Source organism: Pseudophryne corroboree, chromosome 1, assembly GCF_028390025.1.
Source record: "Pseudophryne corroboree isolate aPseCor3 chromosome 1, aPseCor3.hap2, whole genome shotgun sequence".
In the NCBI taxonomy this organism is placed as follows: Eukaryota; Metazoa; Chordata; class Amphibia; order Anura; family Myobatrachidae; genus Pseudophryne; species Pseudophryne corroboree.
Genome location: NC_086444.1, coordinates 67,443,941 through 67,465,437, shown reverse-complemented (window position 1 = coordinate 67,465,437; position 21,497 = coordinate 67,443,941). Strand labels below are relative to the sequence as shown.

Genomic DNA, 21,497 nt, shown 5'->3' with positions numbered 1-21,497 from the left:
GAGGTGAATTTTAAGGGAATGCTTTAAGGTTTGGTGACTAGAGGAGAGTCTTATTATGTGTGGGAGGGCATTCCACAGAGTGGGTGCAGCCCGACGAAAGTCCTTTAGTCGTGAATGGGAGCTAATGATGAATGTGGATGAGAGACACAGATCTTGTTCAGAGCGGAGAGGTCAGGTTGGGTGATATTTTGAGATAGATGAAGAGATGTACGTGGGTGTAGTTTGGTTAATGGCCTTTTGTGTGAGTAAAAGTATTTTATATTGAATATGGTAGAATACAGGTAACTAATTGAGGGACTGACAGCGGATCAGCAGATGATGAACGTCTAGCAAGGAAGATCAGCCTTGCAGCTGCATTCAGAATGGATTGTAGTGGTGAGAGTCTCTTTTTTGGTAAGACATGATTTTGAAACAGATTGAATATGTGGAACAAAGGACAGTTCAGAGTCAAGGATGACACCTAGGCAGCGAGCTTCTGGGGTAGGATTGATTGTTTAGTTCCCAACAGTGGTAGAGATATCAGGTTGGTAACTACAGTTGGCTGGTGGAAATATACTAAATTTTCTTTTGGAAATATTACGTTTGAGGTGGCGTGATGATATCCAAGATGAGGAGGCAGAAAGGCATTTAATGATGGACCAATACAAATGGTGACAAATCTGGGGAGGACAGGTAGATTTGAGTATCATCCACATACAGATGATACTGAAATCCAAAAGAGCCGATTAGTTTGCCAAGAGATGAGGTATAGATTGAGAAAAGCTAAGGACCTAAGACTGAGCCTTGCGGTACTCCAACTGATAGAGGTAGCGAAGAGGTGGATTCAGAAAAGCAGACACTGAAAGAGAGATTAGATAGGTAGGGTGAGAACCAAGAAAGGGCTATGTACTGAAGACCTAGGAATTGTAGTATTTGTATGAAACTAGACTGGTCAACTGTCAAAAGCAGCGAGATCTAGGAGAATGAGAAAGGGGTAATGGTCTTTGGCCTTTAGACTTTGCAGTGACCAGATCATTCACTACTTTAGTCGGTGCTGTCTTAGTGGAGTGTTGGGAACGAAAGCCTGACTGAAGTGGGTCCAATAAGTTGTGTGAGTTTAAAAAGTGTGTGAGGCGTGTGGAGGCAAGTATCTCAAGTAGCTTGGAGTGGAATGGGAGCTGAGAGATGGGGCAGTAGTTTGAGAGAGAGTTTGGGATAGAATTTTTTTTTTCAGAATGGGAGTAATCACTGCATGCTTGAACAGTGAAGGAAAGATACCAGTCGAGAGAGAGATTATAGAACCAACTTCCTATAGAGTTAATGGTTCGTATCCCCGCTGACAGGAGTCTAAGCTCCTGAGGCGCTGTTACTCTTACCCCAAGGTGTGAGCCCACGCCGGCAGCATGCCATCACCCCTAACAGATGCAGAAGTAGACGCGGTGTGGTGAGTACTACACTGGGACCCCGGTTAGCGGGTCCTCGGTGACAATGGCGGCATTAGGGCGCGGCGATCACTGGGCATCGAGCTGCGGTGCCTGCTGGGGACCCAGACTGGCGCTAAGTAAAAGGGCATCCTAATCGCCTTTTTTTTTTACACAATGTGACATTAAACCCAGTGTAATCTGTATAGGGACTGCGCGCCATTGAAGTGGCGGGGCATCCCAGGGAGTGGGACCAGAAGCTGAAAGGCGCCATTTCCTGCTGCTGCATGCTGAGACTGCTCCTCCACAGAGCCCACTGAATCACCAATTCTACTGGTACCAGGGGGTCTTATAGAAAGGGAGGAGCATATATACAGCGGTTACACTGCTGTGCTCATAACAAGTGTGTGTATGTATATATATATATATATATATATATATATATATATACCCAGCGGAGCGCTGCTCTGGACTGAGGTATTGTGTGCATGTCCCAATCCTCTCTGTGTCACTCCAGTCAGGGTTGTTGGGCTTATTGTGCTGTTTCACTAATGTGTTGTCACTGCACTGTGTTAGAACTCTGTGTTTTCTGCTATAAGCATGTCTGGGAAAAAGTCTGTGTGTCCCTCCTGCAACACCAAGTTTACACACTCTTCACAGGGGTCTCTACTATGTACCCAGTGTTCTCTGCCTTCACAGGGTAGTGGCTTGCAGGAATCAGAATGGTTAGAATCATTTAAAACAATGATTACTAATATAAATTCAGAGTTAGCTGCTGCAAAGCAGGAAAGGCAGGCCCTGAAACAGTCTGTAGAGGATTTCTTAATAAGGCTGCTGACCACAGACAGGCTACTCAGTCCCCGCTGGTGGTCTCTCATAAACACACACAACCACAGGTGCTCTAGTCTGACTCTGATACTGAAATACCAGAGTTTGATGAGGGAGAACTGGAGGTGGAAGATGACAATGCTCTGTCCCTGGGGGTTGAGAAACTGATTTTTGCTATTAGGCAAGCCCTCAACATGCAGGATAAGGAGACAGAACCAGAAGAGGAATTGTTTTTTAATGTGAAACCAAAATCCTCTTGTCACCTTCCCTATCTCAAAATAATTAAACTCCCTTTCCAAAGGTGCGTGGGTGAATCCTGATAAGAAATGTATTACTCCTAAACGGTTACTAAATTCCTTTTCCTTTCCTGCTGAGGATAGGAAAGTTTGGGAAAACCCACTGTCTGTGGATACTTCAGTGTCCAGGCTGTCGCGTAAAACAGTACTGCCTGTACCTGGGGCTATCTCCCTGAAGGAACCAGCTGACCGCAAAATTGAGACTACACTCAATGGATTTATAGGGCCATAGTTAAATGGTCCAATAATATAATAAATGGGTTTGACTCCCTACCTCAGGATGAGATAATTTCACTACTGCAGCATATCCAAGATGCTGCAAACTTTGAGTGAGACAATCAAGGAAGTATGTCTCATTAATGGCTGTGCCATGGCTATGGCGGTCTCGGCTCACAGAGCCCTGTGGCTGCGACAATGGTCAGCAGATGCTGATTTCAAAAGGGGTGTTGAGAACCTTCCTTTTACAGGGGATGCCTTGTTTGGAGAAGAACTAAACAGGTGGATATCTCAGGCGACGGCAGGTAAGTCTACCTATCTGCCATCTGCTGCACCTCCTGCTAGACATCCCTACCATGGGCACTTTCTGCAGTCCTTTCATGTGGCAAAATTCAGAGGCAGAGCCAGAGGTGTGTCCAATGCTGCTAAAGGAACTCCTGGTAAGTCCCGTAAACCAGCAGCTGCTGGAGCTCTGGACTAGGCCTCCGGATCTTCATCCGCAAAGCCCTCTGCGTGGCCGTTGGCCCCAGCAGCAGGGCGACTTCCAGCTAGGTGCTCGCCTTCAGCACTTCGCCCATATGTGGGCATAGTCCTGCCGGGATCCTTGGGTGAGGCAGCCCAAGGATACCTGCTGGAATTTCAGGAACTACCTCCTCTCAGAGTTACCTTACAAAAAAACATTAAAAAACTGCTTTCCACAAGAGTTATTGTTCCAGTACCTCCTCCACTGCAAACAAAGTTATTTTACTCAAGTCTCTTTGTCGTTCTGAAGCCGGACGGCTCGGTACAGCTGATCTTGAACCTCAAATCCCTGAACCCATATCTTCACGTGTTCAAATTCAAGATGGAATCCCTAAGGGCGGTGATCTCCGGTCTGGAGGAGGGGGAGTTCCTGGTATCTCTGGATATCAAGGATGCATACCTTCATATCCAAATATGGCCACCTGATCAGGCTTACCTTCGGTTCGCTGTACTGGATCACCACTTCCAGTTCCAGACCATACCCTTTGGTCTTTCCACAGCACCAAGGGTATTCACAAAAGTCATGGCGGAGATGATGTTGCAATAGCGCAAGATGGGAGTCAACATAGTCCCATACTTGGACGATCTCCTGATAAAGGCGGTGTCCAGGGAACAGCTGCTACACAGCATCGACTTGACAACTCGCCTGCTTACGGACCACGGATGGATCCTAAATTTCCAGAAGTTTCACCTTGAACCGTCTCAGAGGATTCAGTTCCTGGGAATGATCCTGGACACGGTATCTCAGAAGTTATTCCTTCCGATGGACAAGGTCTTGACTATCCAGGCTATGATCCGTGCGGTGCACAGACTCTGCAAAATCTTGAATCATCTTTGCATTTGTTTGCTGGGCACGATGGTAGCCTCCTACGAGGCAATACAGTATGGCAGGTTTCATGCGCATCCGTTGCAGCTGGATCTGCTGGACAAGTGGTCAGGTTCTCACCTGCACATGCACCAGAGTATAACTCTTTTACCAAAAGCATGTATATCCCTGTTATGGTGGCTACAAATCTCTCACCTTGTGGAGGGTCGGTCTTTCAGCACCCAATCTTGGACCCTACTGACTACGTATGCCAGTCTCAGGGGCTGGGGTGCTGTGACCCAGGGGGCCCAGTTCCAAGGAAAGTAGTCAAATAAGGAATCTTCCCTTTCCATAAATGTCCTGGAACTCAGGGCAATTTACAATGCTCTTTTGCAAGCCTCCTATCGCCTTCGGAATCAAGCCATCCAGGTGCAGTCGGACAACGCCACGGCGGGGACGTACATCAACTGACTGGGAGGAAAAAGAAGCAGGGCCGCTATGTGAGCGGTGTCAAGGCTACTCCTCTGGGCGGAAGCCAACACAAGCGACACCTCAGCCATATTCATCCCAGGAGTGGACAACTGGGAAGCGGACTTCCTCAGCAGGCACGACTTCCATCCGGAGATGTTCCAAAAACTGGTTCACTTGTGGGGCTGCCCGCAGATAGACCTGATGGCTTCTCGTCTCAACATGAAGCTCCGTCGTTACTGTTCCAGAATGAGGGATCTGCAGGCCACAGCAGTGGATGCTCTGATGGCGCCATGGAACTACCAGTTTGTATACCTGTTTCCTCCAATCCCCCTCATTCCAAGAGTTCTAAAAAGACTCAAAAGGGAAAGAGTTCAGGGCCGTCTGGTACACGGACTTCCTGACCATGTCTCTGAAGGAATCCTGGCCTCTGCCGCTATTCAAGGACCTTCTTCAACAAGGACCATTCGTCTATCCAGACATACTGCGGCTACGTTTGATGGCTTGGAAGTTGAGAGGGAGATCTTAACTAGAAAAAGTCTCCCGTCAAAGGTTATTCCACTATGGTCCAGGCCCGTAAGGTGGTCACGTCCAAACATTACCACCGTATCTGGAAGAAATATGTCTCGTGGTGCGAGGGTAGAAAATATCCTCCAGCGGAATTGCAACTTGGCCATTTTCTGCTTTTCCTGCAAGCAGGTGTGTGGATAAGGGCCTACTGTTAGGCTCCTTCAAAGTTCAGATTTAGTCTCTCTATATATTCTTCCAGAAACAACTAACAGTACTCCCAGAAGTACAGACTTTCCTAAAGGGTGTTCTTCACATTCAGCAACCCTTTGTCCCTCCCATGGCTCCGTAGGATTTCAGTGTGGTCTTGACCTTTCTCCAGTCGGACTGGTTTGATCCCTTACACAGGGTAGACTTGAAATATCTAACGTGGAAGACAGTCACGTTGCTGGCTTTAGCCTCTGCAAGATGTGTATCAGAATTGGGGGCCTTATCCTGTAAGAGCCCATATTTGATATTTCACGAGGATAGGGCGGAGCTCAGGACTCGCCCGCTGTTTTTGCCGAAAGTGGTATCGGCTTTTCACATTAACCGATAGTGGTTCCGGTACATCTGTTGCCCCAAAGTCATTGGATGTTGTGAGGGCTTTGAGGATTTACGTCAAGAGGACAGCTCGTCACAGGAAGTCTGACACCCTTTTTTGTCCTTTAGGACGCTACCAAAATTGGTCATCCTGCCTCTTAGCATTCCATTGCTCATTGGTTCAGGTTGACCATACAACAAGCCTATTCTTCCTGTCGAGTTCTATCCAGGCCCACTCCACACGGTCGGTGGGTTCTTCCTAGGCTGCTGCCCGGGGCGTCTCCGCCTTACAGTTGTGCCGGGCAGCTACTTGGTTTGGTTCAAACACGTTCGTAAAATTCTACAGGTTCGACACCTTGGCCAGAGATGACCTTCAGTTTGGTCAGGCGGTTTTGCAGGGGCCTCAGAACTCTCCCACCCGTTTTGGGAGCTTTGGGACTTCCCCATGGTACAAATGTTACTCCAGTATCCACTAGGATGTTAGAGAAGATAGGAATTTAATACCTACCTGTCGGGGAAATATCATAATTTCTCCTGTGAGCTGACTTCATAGTTGTGTATTGTCAAAATAAATTATATGTGGCTCGGGACCCAGACATGACGTTGTAAAAAGGGGACTGCATTTCTACATCAATAGCATGTGTTCAAAGCAGCTCTGGACATTTAGGTCTGATAAGCCCAATTAGTTTATGTCAACAGGGGGGCTCTGTACACAGACCAGGGAAGTGTGACAAATATCCCTGCCTTTAAGGAATGCCCAGAAATCATATTTCCTTACATAAACCTCTGGAGCTTCAATACACAACTGAATATGTGACACACAGATCGCATGCCTTCTATAGATATTACAAGGAGAGTGAATTAGATATGAATGGGCCCAGCAGAGTAAGGGTTAACCTTTCCAAGAGGTGGGGGTTGATGTGCTGAGGGGCCTGGGGGCCTATAACTACGTGAATCACTGATAGATTCTTGTTCATTCTGATGGAAGTGGCTACCCATGCCTGAATGGATGTCTATTTTCTTGTGAAGCTTCCTCACACAGAACTTTGGGGGTCATTCCGAGTTGTTCGCTCGTTGCCGATTTTCGCAATGGAGCGATTAAGGCAAAAATGCACATGGTTCGCAGTGCGCATGCGGTTAGTATTTTAACACAAAACTTAGTAGATTTACTCACGCCCGAACGAAGATTTTTCATCGTTGATCGTAGTGTGATTGACAGGAAGTGGGTGTTTCTGGGAGGAAACTGGCCGTTTTCTGGGAGTGTGCGGTAAAACGCAGGCGTGTCAGGGGAAAACGCGGGAATGTCCGGAGAAACGGGGGAGTGGCTGGCCGAACGCTGGGCGTGTGTGTGACGTCAAACCAGGAACGAAACGGGCTGAACTGATCGCTATGTGTGAGTAAGTCTCGAGCTACTCAGAAACTGCTAAGAAATTTCTATTCGCAATTCTGCTAAGCTAAGATACACTCCCAGAGGGCGGCGGCCTAGCGTGTGCAATGCTGCTAAAAGCAGCTAACGAGCGAACAACTCGGAATCACCCCCTTAATGCACTACGTAAGAGTAATTAGGTTCTGATTTTCTTTATTCCCTTTTTGTTTATTGAGACTAGTAACCTGTATATCTTTTCTACAACTCCTTATATTCTTTGTAATCTGTTTAGTTTACCCTTGTAAACCCAAAGATATTTCTTAATTATAATAAAAAATGTAATTTTAATTCTGACTGCTGTTGTCTTGAACCCAAGTCAAGCAAACTCCATGTTACCTATTTTTTCATGAGATACTGAGATTTGTGGTTACAGGTAACGCTAAAGACGCCTGCAATGTCCGTAATACGTTGAAAAGTCTTTGCTGGTGGCAGCGTTAATTAGCACAGCACTGGCGCAACTCAAGGATTGGTGTATCTGGAGAGTGGAGCGGCCGGGGTTTGTGACTGGTAATTCCATTTCTTGTAGTCCGTAGTGGATACAGGGTGCCCGCCTCAGTGCTTCGAGTTCGTGCTTACTTAGTTGTAAGTGTTCTTGGTTAGGTCTGCTGTTGCTGTCCCTGTTCCATGTTTAGTTAGCGTTGCTATCCTTTATTATAGTTAGCGTTGCTTTCCTCTATTCTGGTTAGCTCTGCTATGTTTGTTATTGCTGTGTGTTGGTTCGTTACCTCACTGCTTTTTGTGTTTATATCTTTCTCTCAAAGTATGTCCGTCTCCTCGGGCACAGTTTTCCTAGACTGAGTCTGCTAGGAGGGGCATAAAGGGGAGGAGCCAGCGCACACTAATGATTTCTTAAAGTGCCAGGCTCCTATGGACCCGATCTATACCCCATGGTACTAATGTCACCCCAGTATCCACTACGGACTACAAGAAAAGGAATTACCGGCAGGTATTAAATTCCTATTTTCTCTGGGTTTTAGGAGGATTGGAGGACCTCAGGAACATTGAGTTTGAAGTAATGGAGGAGAGAATGCAGGTGATAAAGTTGCGATCTGAGAGAGGGATAGGAGTGTTACTGAATTCAGAAACTGAGTATAGTCTGGTGAATACAAGATAAAGGCAGTGGCCCTCCTGTAAGATTGTTCTGGGGACCACAGCAAAGTTCATTGCTGACATTTTGACAGTTCATTGCTACCACACACAGGGGGAGATGTCACAGACCTAAATTCTAAAAAGTGGACATGTTGCCATTAGCAACCAATCAGCTGCCATCCATCATTTTATAGAATGTACTTGATAAATGCTAGCTATAAACTGATTGTTTCTATACTCAACTTCTACACTTGTCCGCTTCTCCAAACTTTAGAAGGTTATTGCATGCATTTCCCCCCACAGTATGATCTTTGCTCATGTAACAGGGAAACCAGATTTCAGCACGTTGCCTCTACAAGTCTGAACCTGCCCTTTTGTCTCCAGAAGCGCCTGACAGGGCGACAGGAAATTGTACTGATCCCTTGTTGATCTCGGTACATGCTCTAAATGTGTTGCTGTTTTCTGGTGCATCGCTGTGATGGACAGCTCTGCTTCCCCCCATAGGGTATGCAGCAGCTTCACGTGACACACAGTGCAATAATTACTGACACAGCGACGTGTAAAGATAAATTAACTGCTCTCACCTTTGAGACGACGTCCAAAAATGCATTTCTAATGACTCTTGGTATTTCTGTGTTAATGAGATTAGTTATTATGACCTACAAACATGGAAGAGTGAAAGAGAATGTCTGCAATAGCAAGCATTGGGGCAGAGGGAATATATAAGGGCATCTGAAATGTAATGGAGCTCTGCTTAGTGTGAAACACACGGGATACGGTCATTATCCTGGCAGTCGAAATACCGACGCCGGAATCCCGACACTGCTCGAATTGCCGGCGCTGGTATCCCGACTAAGGGGTAAAGTTACTAAGATGGGAGTTCTATAGCAACCAATCAGATTCTACTTCTCATTTATCTAGCACCTTTAGAAGATAATTCCTTTAATCTGATTGGTTGCTAAGGGCAACATCCCATCTTAAACAGAACTCCCATTTTAGTAAATTTACCCCTAGGATCACAATCCTGGCAACAGAGAGGTAAGCTGGGGGGGGAGGGGGAGGTGAGGTGGGGGCTTTAGGTATATGCTGCGGTGGGGGGGGGGGGGTTTAGCTGCCTCTGGGGAGGGTTACGGTTAGACTGCAGGGGTGGGGGGTGGTGTTAGGTTTAGGCTGCAGGAAGGGGGATTAGGTTTAATCACCACTGGAAAGGGTTAGGGTTAGTCTGCAGGGAGGGGGAGGGTTAGGTTTAGGCTGCAGGAATGGAGGGTTAGGGTTACAGGGGCATTGGTGAAGGTAAGTGTACTTACCTTGTCCGTGTCTGGATTCTCACCATTGGGATGTCGCGGTCGTTATTCTGTCCGCCGGCATTTCAGCCGCAGGCTTTTCCAACCCAACCCAACCCGAAATACCCAAACTTAGCACAAACTTAGGATGCCAGAAAAGCAGTTTGTGGTTCGGAAATGAGTCTACAACTGATGCTACATTATAAGCCGTATGTAATGGCTTGCGACCTCCGAGATTCCGGCTGAACTTGTATGTTTTGTTTTTTAAAGCAGCAAACGTTTACATGGCAAAACAAACCAGGTTTTGCCTTGTAAACATTTGCTGCTTTAAAAAAAACTTACAAATTCGTCCGGAGTCTCGGAGCTCCGGCCGTCTCGCAAGCCATTACATCCGAGCCTTTGTCTTCGCTGAGAGATAACACCTTTCACTTGTGTATCACCTTTTAATACATAGCTTTTGCTTGTTTCTTATTAATATTCACTTTAGCCTCTCACTGTGTTGTGCGGTTAGCCGACCGGCACCCCCGGCGGTCCGCATGCGGATGCCGGGATCCTGAACGCTAGAATTGCCTACCAACAGGCCCTATTCCCACTCGTGGCAGCCTGCACGCTGCAGGAATCAGCTAGTTTTCCAGTTAGTGTGACCGATGTTTTTGCCTTTTAAATGATTGCCCCTTTAAAGCATCCTTCAGACTTGCTGGGAACTTTTATGGTGCCCATACACTTGTGCGATGCCCCGCGACGCAACATCGCCGGGCATCGTACCGGCAGTTCAGGTGCGATGAAATCACACCTGAACTGCCAAAGTGATTACCATGCGATCATGCGATAGATCGCATGGTAATCACGTGATGGGCACGTCACCGCTGAGTGGGAGCGGCCTCCATCCACTCCTAGCGGGTGCACATCGCAGTGCGATATATAGCACATACTATCTGGAGACGTGAGATTCGACCGGCGTGCCTTGCGTTGAAAGGTACCTAAAATGTGCATACAATCCTTCCATTTCTCTCACAGATCCGGTCGAAATCGAAGGTTAGCACCGGTTATCTCACAAGTGTATGGGCACCATTACATTTACCCCCATATCGTTAGTGATTTTCAGTCTTCATTCCACAGATTTCTTTTTCAGCATATCCTAAAAGAGAACAATAAAGGCAAAGACATTTGCAACAAAAATAGAACCTCTCCCAAGGAAACAAAAAAGTTTCCACCAATACATAACACCCAACTTTTAATATTTCAGAAGCGAGACTAACCTGCTCGGCCCCCAGTCCCTCTGCCTCCCGTAAATAGACGCTGTGCGCATTCACTTCCGCTCTATAGCAGAGCGGTGAGTGAGAGGAGCCTCTCTAACTACCCCCCCCCCCCCCCCCCCCATCAAGAGACACTGCGGCCCGCGGGAGGAACAGTGGGCCTTTCCCAAATAAACGGGACTGTTCAAAAAAAATAAAAAATCAGAACAGTTGGGAGGTGTGCCAATGTTACATAGATACATAGCCACCACACCTTAGTGATGGATAATAAACAATCTTACGCTACAAAAAGTGCTTATTTGTCAACGTCCTATTTAGAAAAAAAGTTCTTCCTTAAAGGTGGAAGGAAAATACTCGCCCCCCCTCTCCAATAATAAACAACAAAAAACAAAAACTATTTTTTTGTATGTGTGTGTATATATGTGTGTGTGTATATGTATATACACACACACACATACATACACACAAATGTTATGCAAGCCCAGCATTCTATATAAATAATGCACACAGCCCCGATGCCATCCAAAAGGATTAAACAATGTGCTGCTGTGAGAGGCGGCACTCAGAGGACTTCTCATAAAGAATCACCCTGCACAACCGCAAGAACAGTACCGACGTTTCGGAAATTTACTTCCTTCTTCAGAGTACTCAGCACACATCTCCCCCCCCCCGCTCAGCACACAGCGCAGTGTGTGCTATATAAGGGTGGGAGGGGGCGTTCATTTCACCCAGCGGTGATATGAGTGATCTAACTAGAAATCTAGAGTCGGCGCTAGGGACGTGCGGGGCCACTCATCGTTATCGCTATGGGCATAGACACGGAGAGAACCGTGCTTAATTTCTAAGTAATCTAGTTATTTAAGCACGGCTCTCTCCATGTGTACCCCCTTTATGACGGGAGGCAGTGCCCCCCCTGCCTATCCTATCTGCACATCTCTGATAAAAACTCATCAAATTTTCAGAAGTACAGAACCATGCTCATCTGTGCTGCAACACGGATTGCTGCATGGCATCGCAGGCTGCGACCAATTGCAGCCGGCGATCACCTAAAGAAATGAATGAAGCGATCGCCGGCTGCAAATAGTCCAGTAGGAACCACTTACACATGTAAACGCATGATACTTCAGTATCGCAGTGTTTATAATAACCCATCAATTCTTCTTGCAAAAATGTACTAATCCCAGATTTCATTCCATTATTCCTCAGCGATTATGAGAACATGGAACACTTTGGCTCACAGCGCCAGATATTTTTTCACTAATCTTCTATTGTGTTAGAAAAATGTTCTGTGTATCATTTATATGTATTAAACCGCAAACTTTCACCTTTGTTACTGGAATTGGCCAAATGTCCCCCCTTGTACCCCAACCACGCCACACAGCAGAATACTGCAGCATAGCCAACCAACTGGACTTACACTCGGGGATTCAGAATTACAGACCAGTGATCATGTGCGGAATCTTGGCGTTGTCCTGGATGATGGCTTGACACTTAAACATCAGATATCAGCCACAATCAAATCCTCATTCTTTCACCTGAGGAACATAGCCAGAATCAAGCACCTAATTCCCTCAGATGATATGCCAAAAGTCATACATGCATTTGTATCATCTCGATTAGACTACTGTAATGCCCTCTACCTTGGTCTACCAGCAAAAGAATTGCAACGCTTACAGCTGGTGCAAAACACAGCTGCCAGGCTGTTAACCAACCAGCCCCGTTCCAGCCACATAACACCCATCCTCTACTCCCTTCACTGGCTGCCTGTAAGATGGCGAATCCTCTTCAAGATTGGCTTACTGAGTTTCAAAGCATTACATGACCAAGGCCCAAGGTACCTGAAACAGCTTCTGATCCCATACTGCCCCACTCGATTACTGCGATCTGTAGATGAAGGACTTTTAGCAGTACCTAGAATCTACCGTAATTCATCTGGGGGTCGAGCTTTTAGTCATGCGGCTCCGACTCTATGGAACTCACTTCCCAGCACAGTGCGAGAGGCCCCAACTATAGAATCCTTCAAAAGTAGACTCAAGACTTTCCTGTTTACTCAAGCATTTCCATAGTGTCTCTTTTAGTATCTTCATGCTTCTGTATTTTATGAAAAATGTACTTCATTATTTTTCTGTACTATATTATGCTGTGTATCTGTTAAGCGCCTTGAGTCCTATTGGAGAAAGAGCGCTATATAAATAAAATTATTATTATTATTATTATTATAATACATCCTCTGTGATTATCCCAGCTCTATTTATAGGTTATATATTCTGCAAAATGCAATTACAATTTAGGTTGACACTTATTAGGTCGACCACTGAAGGTCGACATTGCCCTTAGGTCGCCTTGGCCGTTAGGTACTAGGTCGACAGGTCAAAAGGTTTAAATAAAATGTTTTGGATTTTTTCATACTTAACGATCCACGTGGACTACAATTGGAATGAAGCAAGCCACGCGAGGGGACACGGTGCACTGATTTAGGTTCCCTGTCACTTTTTACGGAGTAAACGACACCAAAACAGGAAAAAACTCATGTTGACCTTTTGACATGTCGACCTAACGGCCATGTCGACCTAAGGGCAATGTCGACCTTCAGTGGTCGACCTAATGAGTGTCGACCCAATGACCCATACCCTTACAAATATAGAGGCTTATTCCAAGTCAGACGCAAAGTGGCCGTATTTGCTGGGAAGCCAGATTTATTGCCTTATGCTAATGCAAGTATATATATTTATACATATCTCCCAACATTAAATTACCTGAAAGAGGGACATCTTTGCGTGGCCGTGCCCGAAAAGGGGATGTGGCCTACAGAAAAGGGTGTGTGGCTTTGTGGATGGGCCGCGGTTGCGAGCCACGCCCCGGTTTAGTCACTGAGGGGGCATACACAGTGCTCTGTGAGCTGCTGGCATGCCCCCTCTTCCTCTGTCTCCACTGAATAGCACAGCGATAGGAGCCTTCCAACTCCCCCCCCCCACCTTCCCCCACTGCGGGACGCTGCAGCCCGTGAGTGGGACAGCGAGACAGTCCTCCCAAAAAGTGACTGTACCGCGAAAATCGTGTGTATGTGTGTGTATATATATATATATATATATATTATATATATATATATATATATATATATATATATATATATATATATATGGCACATGCAGGGATCAGTGCGGCTTTAAGCTGGAAGCCTCCTCGCACATTGTTTTTCCATCCTCAATCACTTGCACTGCCCGATGCTTGTTGCTTGGCTTGTAGAAGTATTTGTGTAGCCTTTCCATGCTAAGAGTTATAGTGCACATCGGGGGTCATTCCGAGTTGATCGCTAGCTGCCGTTGTTCGCAGCGCAGCGATCAGGCAAAAAAAATAATCGTCATTTCTGCGCATGCGTATGCACCGCAATGCGCAGGCGCATCATACAGGTACAATGAGCATCGTGGGTTTGCACAGAGACTAACGAACGTTCCTGTCGCAGGGCCGAACGCAGGCAGATTGACAGGAAGTGGGCATTTCTGGGTGGCAACTGACTGTTTTCAGGGAGTGCTTAGAAAAACGCAGGCGTGGCAGAAAAAACGCAGGCGTGGCTGGGTGTTCACTGGGCGGATGTATGACGTCAAAAGCTGTCCCTCCATCGTTAGAATCAACGCACACGAAGATTAACTACAGGGCTGGTCTCGTTTTGCACAAAAAGAGTTTGCAGGCGCTCTGCTGCACAAGCGTTCGCACTTCTGCAGAGCGAAAATACACTCTCCAGTGTGCGGCGGCAATGCGTTTGCACGGCTGCTAAAAACAGCTAGCGAGCGATCATCTCGGAATGACCCCCATCATCCTTAGAGAGGCACTCTAACCTCAGAAATGTTTTCAGTAATTGTGGGGAGGACTGGGGAATGCTATGGATAGTCAGGAGGAGGCAGGTATCTTTACCTATTTCCTGGTTCTCTGGAAACTTCAGTCTGACCACACGCCACTTTGATGTTGGAATCACTGCAACTACTCCACACCCATAAATGGTATATTGTAAAACTCCTATCACCTTATGTAACAGAGGCAAACAATAACAGTCTACTGAATGGCTGGTTGCTAAAGGAAAGAAAAGTATTACCAAAAATGACAGAGGCTCCGGATGACTCCCCAGAAGTGAAGAGGCTTTTACATTTGCTACTTACCTGGCTGCCTTGTAATTAAATCCCTACCCGCAGGGCTTTAGGACCCTGCCACAGGCTTCTGCTGATACAGAACATCCACTGGATAAGTTTTATGCATCGTGGAGGATAAGAAAAATTACTATGCAGAGATGAGGAAAATGCTACTGGGAAATTGGCCAATATTTAAAATCAGAGACTTTGTCAAGAACAAATATTTCCATAGGCATAGCTCCGAAATCTGGGACTAGTTGGTGGGGGAACGTGTGATCCTATCTCTCCTGCTTGTCATATAAAACGCTCCACCATCAGATAGTGAGTTCTAGCTCTTGCTGAATAGGAATAATAAATATTTAGGTGATAACGTTTCGTTCAGATTTGTATTGTGGTTTAATGCCTTTGTTTTTCTTTTACATTGCACTATTGTGCTTCCTATTTGCAGGACTAGTTGCTCTTGGTTTTATAGCATGGGTCTTATGTGAGAATATGAAACTTATTGGTGTTCGTCTTTCAGGGATGAGAAGAACCAGTCTATCATTGTAAGTGGAGAGTCCGGGGCAGGGAAAACGGTGTCTGCCAAATATGCCATGAGATTCTTTGCCACCGTCGGGGGTTCTGCCAGTGAAACGAACGTGGAAGAGAAGGTCCTGGCATCCAGTCCAATTATGGAGGTAAGGAAACCTAGGTACACATGTTTCATCAATGTGTGTTGCGTATGAAGGTTGGCACCCCAGCCAGGTTTAGGGTGTAAGCCATCAATATGCGTTGTGTATGAAGGTTGGCACTTCAGCCAGGTTTAGGGTGCAAGCCATCAATATGCGTTGCGTATGAAGGATGGCACCCCAGCCAGATTTACGGAGGGTGGGAAATACCAAGCCATTTTTTCAGTCCTGGGTATTGGGATTGAAAAGTGGCCAATCCCGGGATACCCGGAATTGGATTTTTTCCTGTGTGGCCGCCCCCCTGTACCGCTCCGTTCTTATAAGATACCATCTAGCACCGGCGGGCGGATAGTGGTACACTTGACCTATGACTTCACGTCATGCTGCGCAGACGGAGCCAGGTGGCGGCTGAGCCTGCTGAGGACACTCAACGCTGCCCAGCATTACAAAATCAAAGGGCCGTCTGATCCCGAAATCCCCAGGATTGGAGCTTCCAATCCCGGGATTGAATCCCGGACGTTTTTGGGCCTAAATCCCGAAATCTCACCAATCCCGAGATTGGCCTCCCTAGTGCAGGCCATCAATAGCACTCGAGGGTGAAAGCATTTTATGAGATTGCGTCTTATTTGTAGTTTGGACCAGCAAACAGTGACCGGTCAAATCAGCCTTAACGTACATAACTCGTCTTTTGCAGAGAAGAAGCTTTTTAAATGAATAATTAGCCTTCTACTAAACTTGTTAGAGATCTGCAGATTGACAATGATATATGCTGATATACTCCTATATTATTATTTCTATGTAGGAAACCCTAAAAAGATCCAGAACGGCAATTTTTCAAGTAACCGTTTTTGAAAATCTGAATTTCAGAGATTTTTTGTTTTTATCTGGGATTTACAGACTGGTGATTTTATTAATGACAAAACCCTATTGCAGAACTGTTGAAAGATGCATCATTACAAACCCGAGATGCCATATTTTCCAGTAATAAAATAACTGGTTTGTAAATCGTGGAAAACATTGATTTTGGGGGAGAAAAAACACTGCTCAATAAATTAGGCATTAAGTCACCTTAAAATCTATTGGGGCTGAGGATCAGAAAGGAGAAATGAAAAGGCGGAGAAGCACTTTTCAACTATCTAAATATAGAGAAAAAGAAAACTCAGCGGGTACACTCTGATTAAAATGATCGCACCTGAAGGTACTGTATGTAAATGCTGCTGCCCAGTAAGTACTTCTGAATACCAGATAAATGAAATATAAATAATGCATACCCTCCAACATTTTACACACAAAAATCGGTACAAAATTGAAAAGGGGGCGTAACCACGGGTATGCCCCCTTTCCTATACTTTCAGTGGGAATTTGGAGAGTCAAAAATCGGTACAGACCATAAAAAAAATGTACTGTACCTGGCAAAAAGGTGCATCTGGAGGGTATTATAATGCAGATGGACAGAACTCATCAGTGGGGGAACATAGAATTATTAATCAAGCATATAAAAAGTTGTTTAAAAACAAAACAATTTAATATACATTCATAAATGTATAAACACGCAATTCAAAAATGTTCCTTTGTATAGCAAATTAACGGGACTATTGTCACTAGTACGGGCAGTGAAATCGCTATAGATGTTTAAATTGTCTGATATAGAAGGTTTTAGTCTCAACTTTAATAATCACTGTCCATAGTGTATCTGAAGTAGGCAGTTGCATTCGCCACATAGCATAGACGCCGATTCCGTGGGTGCTCCCGGGCCTGAGCACCCACCGGACGATATGCAGCCACCTGCCTGGTAAATAGTCACTGCCACTTCCCGCCACTGTTTTTTTCTCTCTGCTCCAGTTCCACCTCACAGTCGCACATTTGCCTCCTGGTCTCTTGGGTGTGCGGCCGTGGTGTGACACATTAGCGGCACTGCGGCAGCCGTGTACACGCCCGCATGCCCCTGTACTGTGATGAGCCGCCGGGGGAAGTGAAGAAGCTGGTGGCTTTCCCAATGCACCCACCAGCAAAAACATAAATGGCATCTCTGCCACATAGTACTAGTGGAATATATGTCATATGCAGGTAGATACCTGTCAGTCCGGGGCAGCAGAACATGGTGGGGGCATATATAAAAATAAAGCTTGACGCTACCCCCCCTCCCCCCCCCCTCGATTATCCACCCTCACGCTGTGAGCACTTACCCCCCCCCCCCCCCCCCCACACACACACACACACTTCCCAGATCACCACAGAGAATCTAATTCAAAACTCCGGCTCCACAGCATGCTGTCCCCTGTCCTCCTATCCTAGCCGGCTCTCAGATGCATTACTGGGAAGAGGCGTGGCCCTGCAGAGTCTGCTGAGGCATCCCCGCCTCCTCCCAGTAATGCCTCTGTGAAGATCCGTTTGGATGATACACGGGGCAGCACGCTGCTGCGCCGGAGTTGTAAAGTAACAGTCTCCACGGTGATCTGGGGGGGGTAAGCGCTCCCCAGCCTCTGACATGTTTGGGGAGGGGGTGGGGGGGGACATGCTGCCCCATTGGCAAACCCCCCTTCCCCCTTTCCGACGCCTATGCTGTCAGTCATTGGTGTTGGAGTGTTTAGTGCAATGTTCTAATGCAGAGCCTAGCAAGCTAACCAGCAGATTCCAGAACAGATTCCCATGCGGTCTGTCATTGTATAAAGACAGTGTGCAGGTCCAAACACCACCGCTGCAGTGACGAGGGGGGGCGTGGCAGTCGGCGGGTCAACATAGGTAAGTATGTGTGTGTCGGCAGGTGTGAAATAAAGTTTTACTTTCACGGTGTGTCTCCTGTTTTTATTTGGGTATTTTTTTCCCAGTAGAACTACAGGTACCAGCGGGCCTGTTTTTCTCCCGCATGCTGGTACTTGTGGTTCTCCAAGTACCAGCTTGCGGGGAGGCTTGCTGGGACTTGTAGTACTACTGGAAAAAACAATATTCTTTCATTTTTCTCCCAGGATAGGGGGGGGGACAGCCTCGGGCTTCACCCCTGGCCCTTGGGTGGCTGGGGGGGGGATGACCCCTTGATTGAAGGGGTCCCCACTCCCCCAGGGTACCCTGGCCAGGGGTGACTAGTTGGATATTTAATGTCACGGCCGCAGGGCGCTGTATAAAAGTGACCCCCGGCTGTGGCATTATCTGTCCAGCTAGTGGAGCCCGATGCTGGTGTAAAAAATATGGGGGACCCCTACTCTTTTTGTCCCTCGTATTTTTTGCACCAGGCGCAGAGCCCGGTGCTGGTTTTAAAAATATGGGGTATCCCCTGTCAGTTATTCCCCCGGATTTTTAGAACCAGGACCGGCTCTAAGAGCCCTAGGCTGGTTATGCTTTGGAGGGGGGACCCACGCATTTTTTTGACTGGTTTTTTACAGTTTTTTCCCGTTTTTTAAAAATCGGATCAAAATCCGTCAAATCGGCCCTTTTTCCGACAGCGGGACAGTCTAATCCGTTTTTTATTGAATATGGTGAATTTCGGCACCCACTTGCCGGAATTCGTTGGTCTAATTAAAAAACGGGCGAAAAATTGCTGCGATTCGCCGGCAATTGCATATACCCCATAATCTATGGAATTGGAAAGTAGTAGTTTTGTATAAAGTTTTGCAATAACACAGCAATTAAAAAGTATACCAGAAAGTGACAAAGTTTGGACACGGTTTAGGAAGCATATTGGATTACATTTGCCTTTATATTTCTACCTTACTCTGCAGTCCCCAATAATACATTTGCGCATTTACTAAACTACAGATTCTTAGCCTCTCCTTGCTACGCCCCTAGCCAGATGCTCGGACATCCTCCGTCTCTATCCACTGTTATTTTACAGGGTACTTACACTGAGCCTATATTATTTACATTTATTATATTGCTTGCAATTAATAAGAAATTGAACTTTCTAAAAAAAAAAAATTACCCTTTCTGGCAGCAGGTACAGAGATATAAGGTCGACCACTATAGGGTGACAGGGTTGGAAGGTCGACAGGGTTTCTAGGTCGATATGTGCTAAGTCGACAGGTCAAAAAGTCGACATGAGTTTTTCACATTTTTTTCTTTTTTTGAACTTTTTCAAACTTAATGGTCCACGTGGACTACGATTGGAACGGTATCCTGTGCCGAGCGAAGCGAGCTATGCGAGGGGACACGGTGCACTAATTGGTGTTCCCCCGTCACTGTACGATGAAAACGACACCCAAACCCCCCCCAAAAAAACTCATGTCGACCTTTTGACCTGTCGACCTAGCACACGTTGACCTAGAAACCCTGTCGACCTACTGACTGTCGACCTATAGTGGTTGACCTAATCATTGTCGACCTAGACACTGTCGATCTAATGATCCACACCTGCAATAAAACAGCTCACTATACGAGTATATTTCTCTGACGTCCTAGTGGATGCTGGGGACTCCGTAAGGACCATGGGGAATAGCGGCTCCGCAGGAGACTGGGCACAAATAGAAAGCTTTAGGACTACCTGGTGTGCACTGGCTCCTCCCCCTATGACCCTCCTCCAAGCCTCAGTTAGATTTTTGTGCCCGACCGAGCTGGGTGCAAACTAGGGGGCTCTCCTGAGCTTCTTAGAAAGAAAGTTAGTTTAGGTTTTTTATTTTCAGTGAGACCTGCTGGCAACAGGCTCACTGCTACGAGGGACTAAGGGGAGAAGAAGCGAACCTGCCTGCTTGCAGCCAGCTTGGGCTTCTTAGGCTACTGGACACCATTAGCTCCAGAGGGATCGAACACAGGCCCAGCCTCGGAGTCTGGTCCCAGAGCCGCGCCGCCGGCCCCCTTACAGAGCCTGAAGGAAGAAGTGGTCCAGAAAATCGGCGGCAGAAGACATCAGTCTTCATCAAGGTAGCGCACAGCACTGCAGCTGTGCGCCATTGCTCCTCATGCACACCTCACACTGCGGTCACTGACGGGTGCAGGGCGCTGGGGGGGGGGGGGGCGCCCTGAGCAGCAATATTAACACCTTGGCTGGCAAAAATACATCACATATAGTCCCCAGGGCTATATGGGTGTACATTAACCCCTGCCAGATTTTCCATAAAAGCGGGAGAAAAGTCCGCCGAGAAGGGGGCGGAGCTATCTCCCTCAGCACACTGGCGCCATTTTCCCTCACAGCTCCGCTGGAAGAACGTCTCCCTGACTCTCCCCTGCAGTCCTGCACTACAGAAAAGGGTAAAAAAGAGAGGGGGGGGGGCACTATTTAGGCGCAGTATTAATTATAACAGCAGCTATAGGGGAAAACACTCTATATAGTGATATCCCTGTATATATATAGCGCTCTGGTGTGTGCTGGCATACTCTCCCTCTGTCTCTCCAAAGGGCTAGGTGGGGTCCTGTCCTCTATCAGAGCATTCCCGGTGTGTGTGCTGTGTGTCGGTACGGCTGTGTCGACATGTATGAAGAGGAAAATGATGTGGAGGCGGAGCAATTGCCTGTAGATGTGTTGTCACCACCTGCGGGGTCGACACCTGAGTGGATGGGCTTATGGAAGGAATTACGTGAAAGTGTCAACTCTTTACATAAGAAGTTTGACGACATGGGACAGCCGGCTTCTCAACTTGTGCCTGTCCAGGCGTCTCAGAGGCCATCAGGGGCTCTAAAACGCCCGCTACCTCAGATGGCAGATACAGACGTTGACACGGATACCGACTCCAGTGTCGACGACGAGGAGACAAATGTAACTTCCAGTAGGACCACACGTTACATGATTGAGGCAATGAAAAATGTTTTACACATTTCTGATAATACCACAGGTACCACAAAAAAGGGTATTATGTTTGGTGAGAAAAAAATACCTGTAGTTTTTCCTGCATCGGAGGAGTTAAATGAAGTGTGTGATGAAGCGTGGATTTCTCCCGATAAAAAACTGATAATTCCTAAGAGGTTATTGGCAGCGTACCCATTCCCGCCAGAGGATAGGGCACGTTGGGAAACACCCCCTAGGGTGGATAAGGCGCTCACACGCTTGTCCAAACAGGTGGCACTACCGTCTCCGGATACGGCCGCCCTTAAGGAACCTGC

The 21,497-nt window shown here is 46.8% G+C and overlaps 1 protein-coding gene across 2 annotated transcripts in view; it reads left to right on the top strand.

The window, feature by feature from the left end:
- Positions 1–21,497, top strand: part of MYO5B (myosin VB) — a 413,488-nt gene that overhangs the window by 163,189 nt on the left and 228,802 nt on the right. For both annotated transcript variants that reach the window (XM_063960368.1, XM_063960358.1), the window contains exon 5: positions 15,323–15,479. In XM_063960368.1, the coding sequence (XP_063816438.1) occupies positions 15,323–15,479 (157 nt within the window). The remainder of the gene's footprint in view (positions 1–15,322; positions 15,480–21,497) is intronic.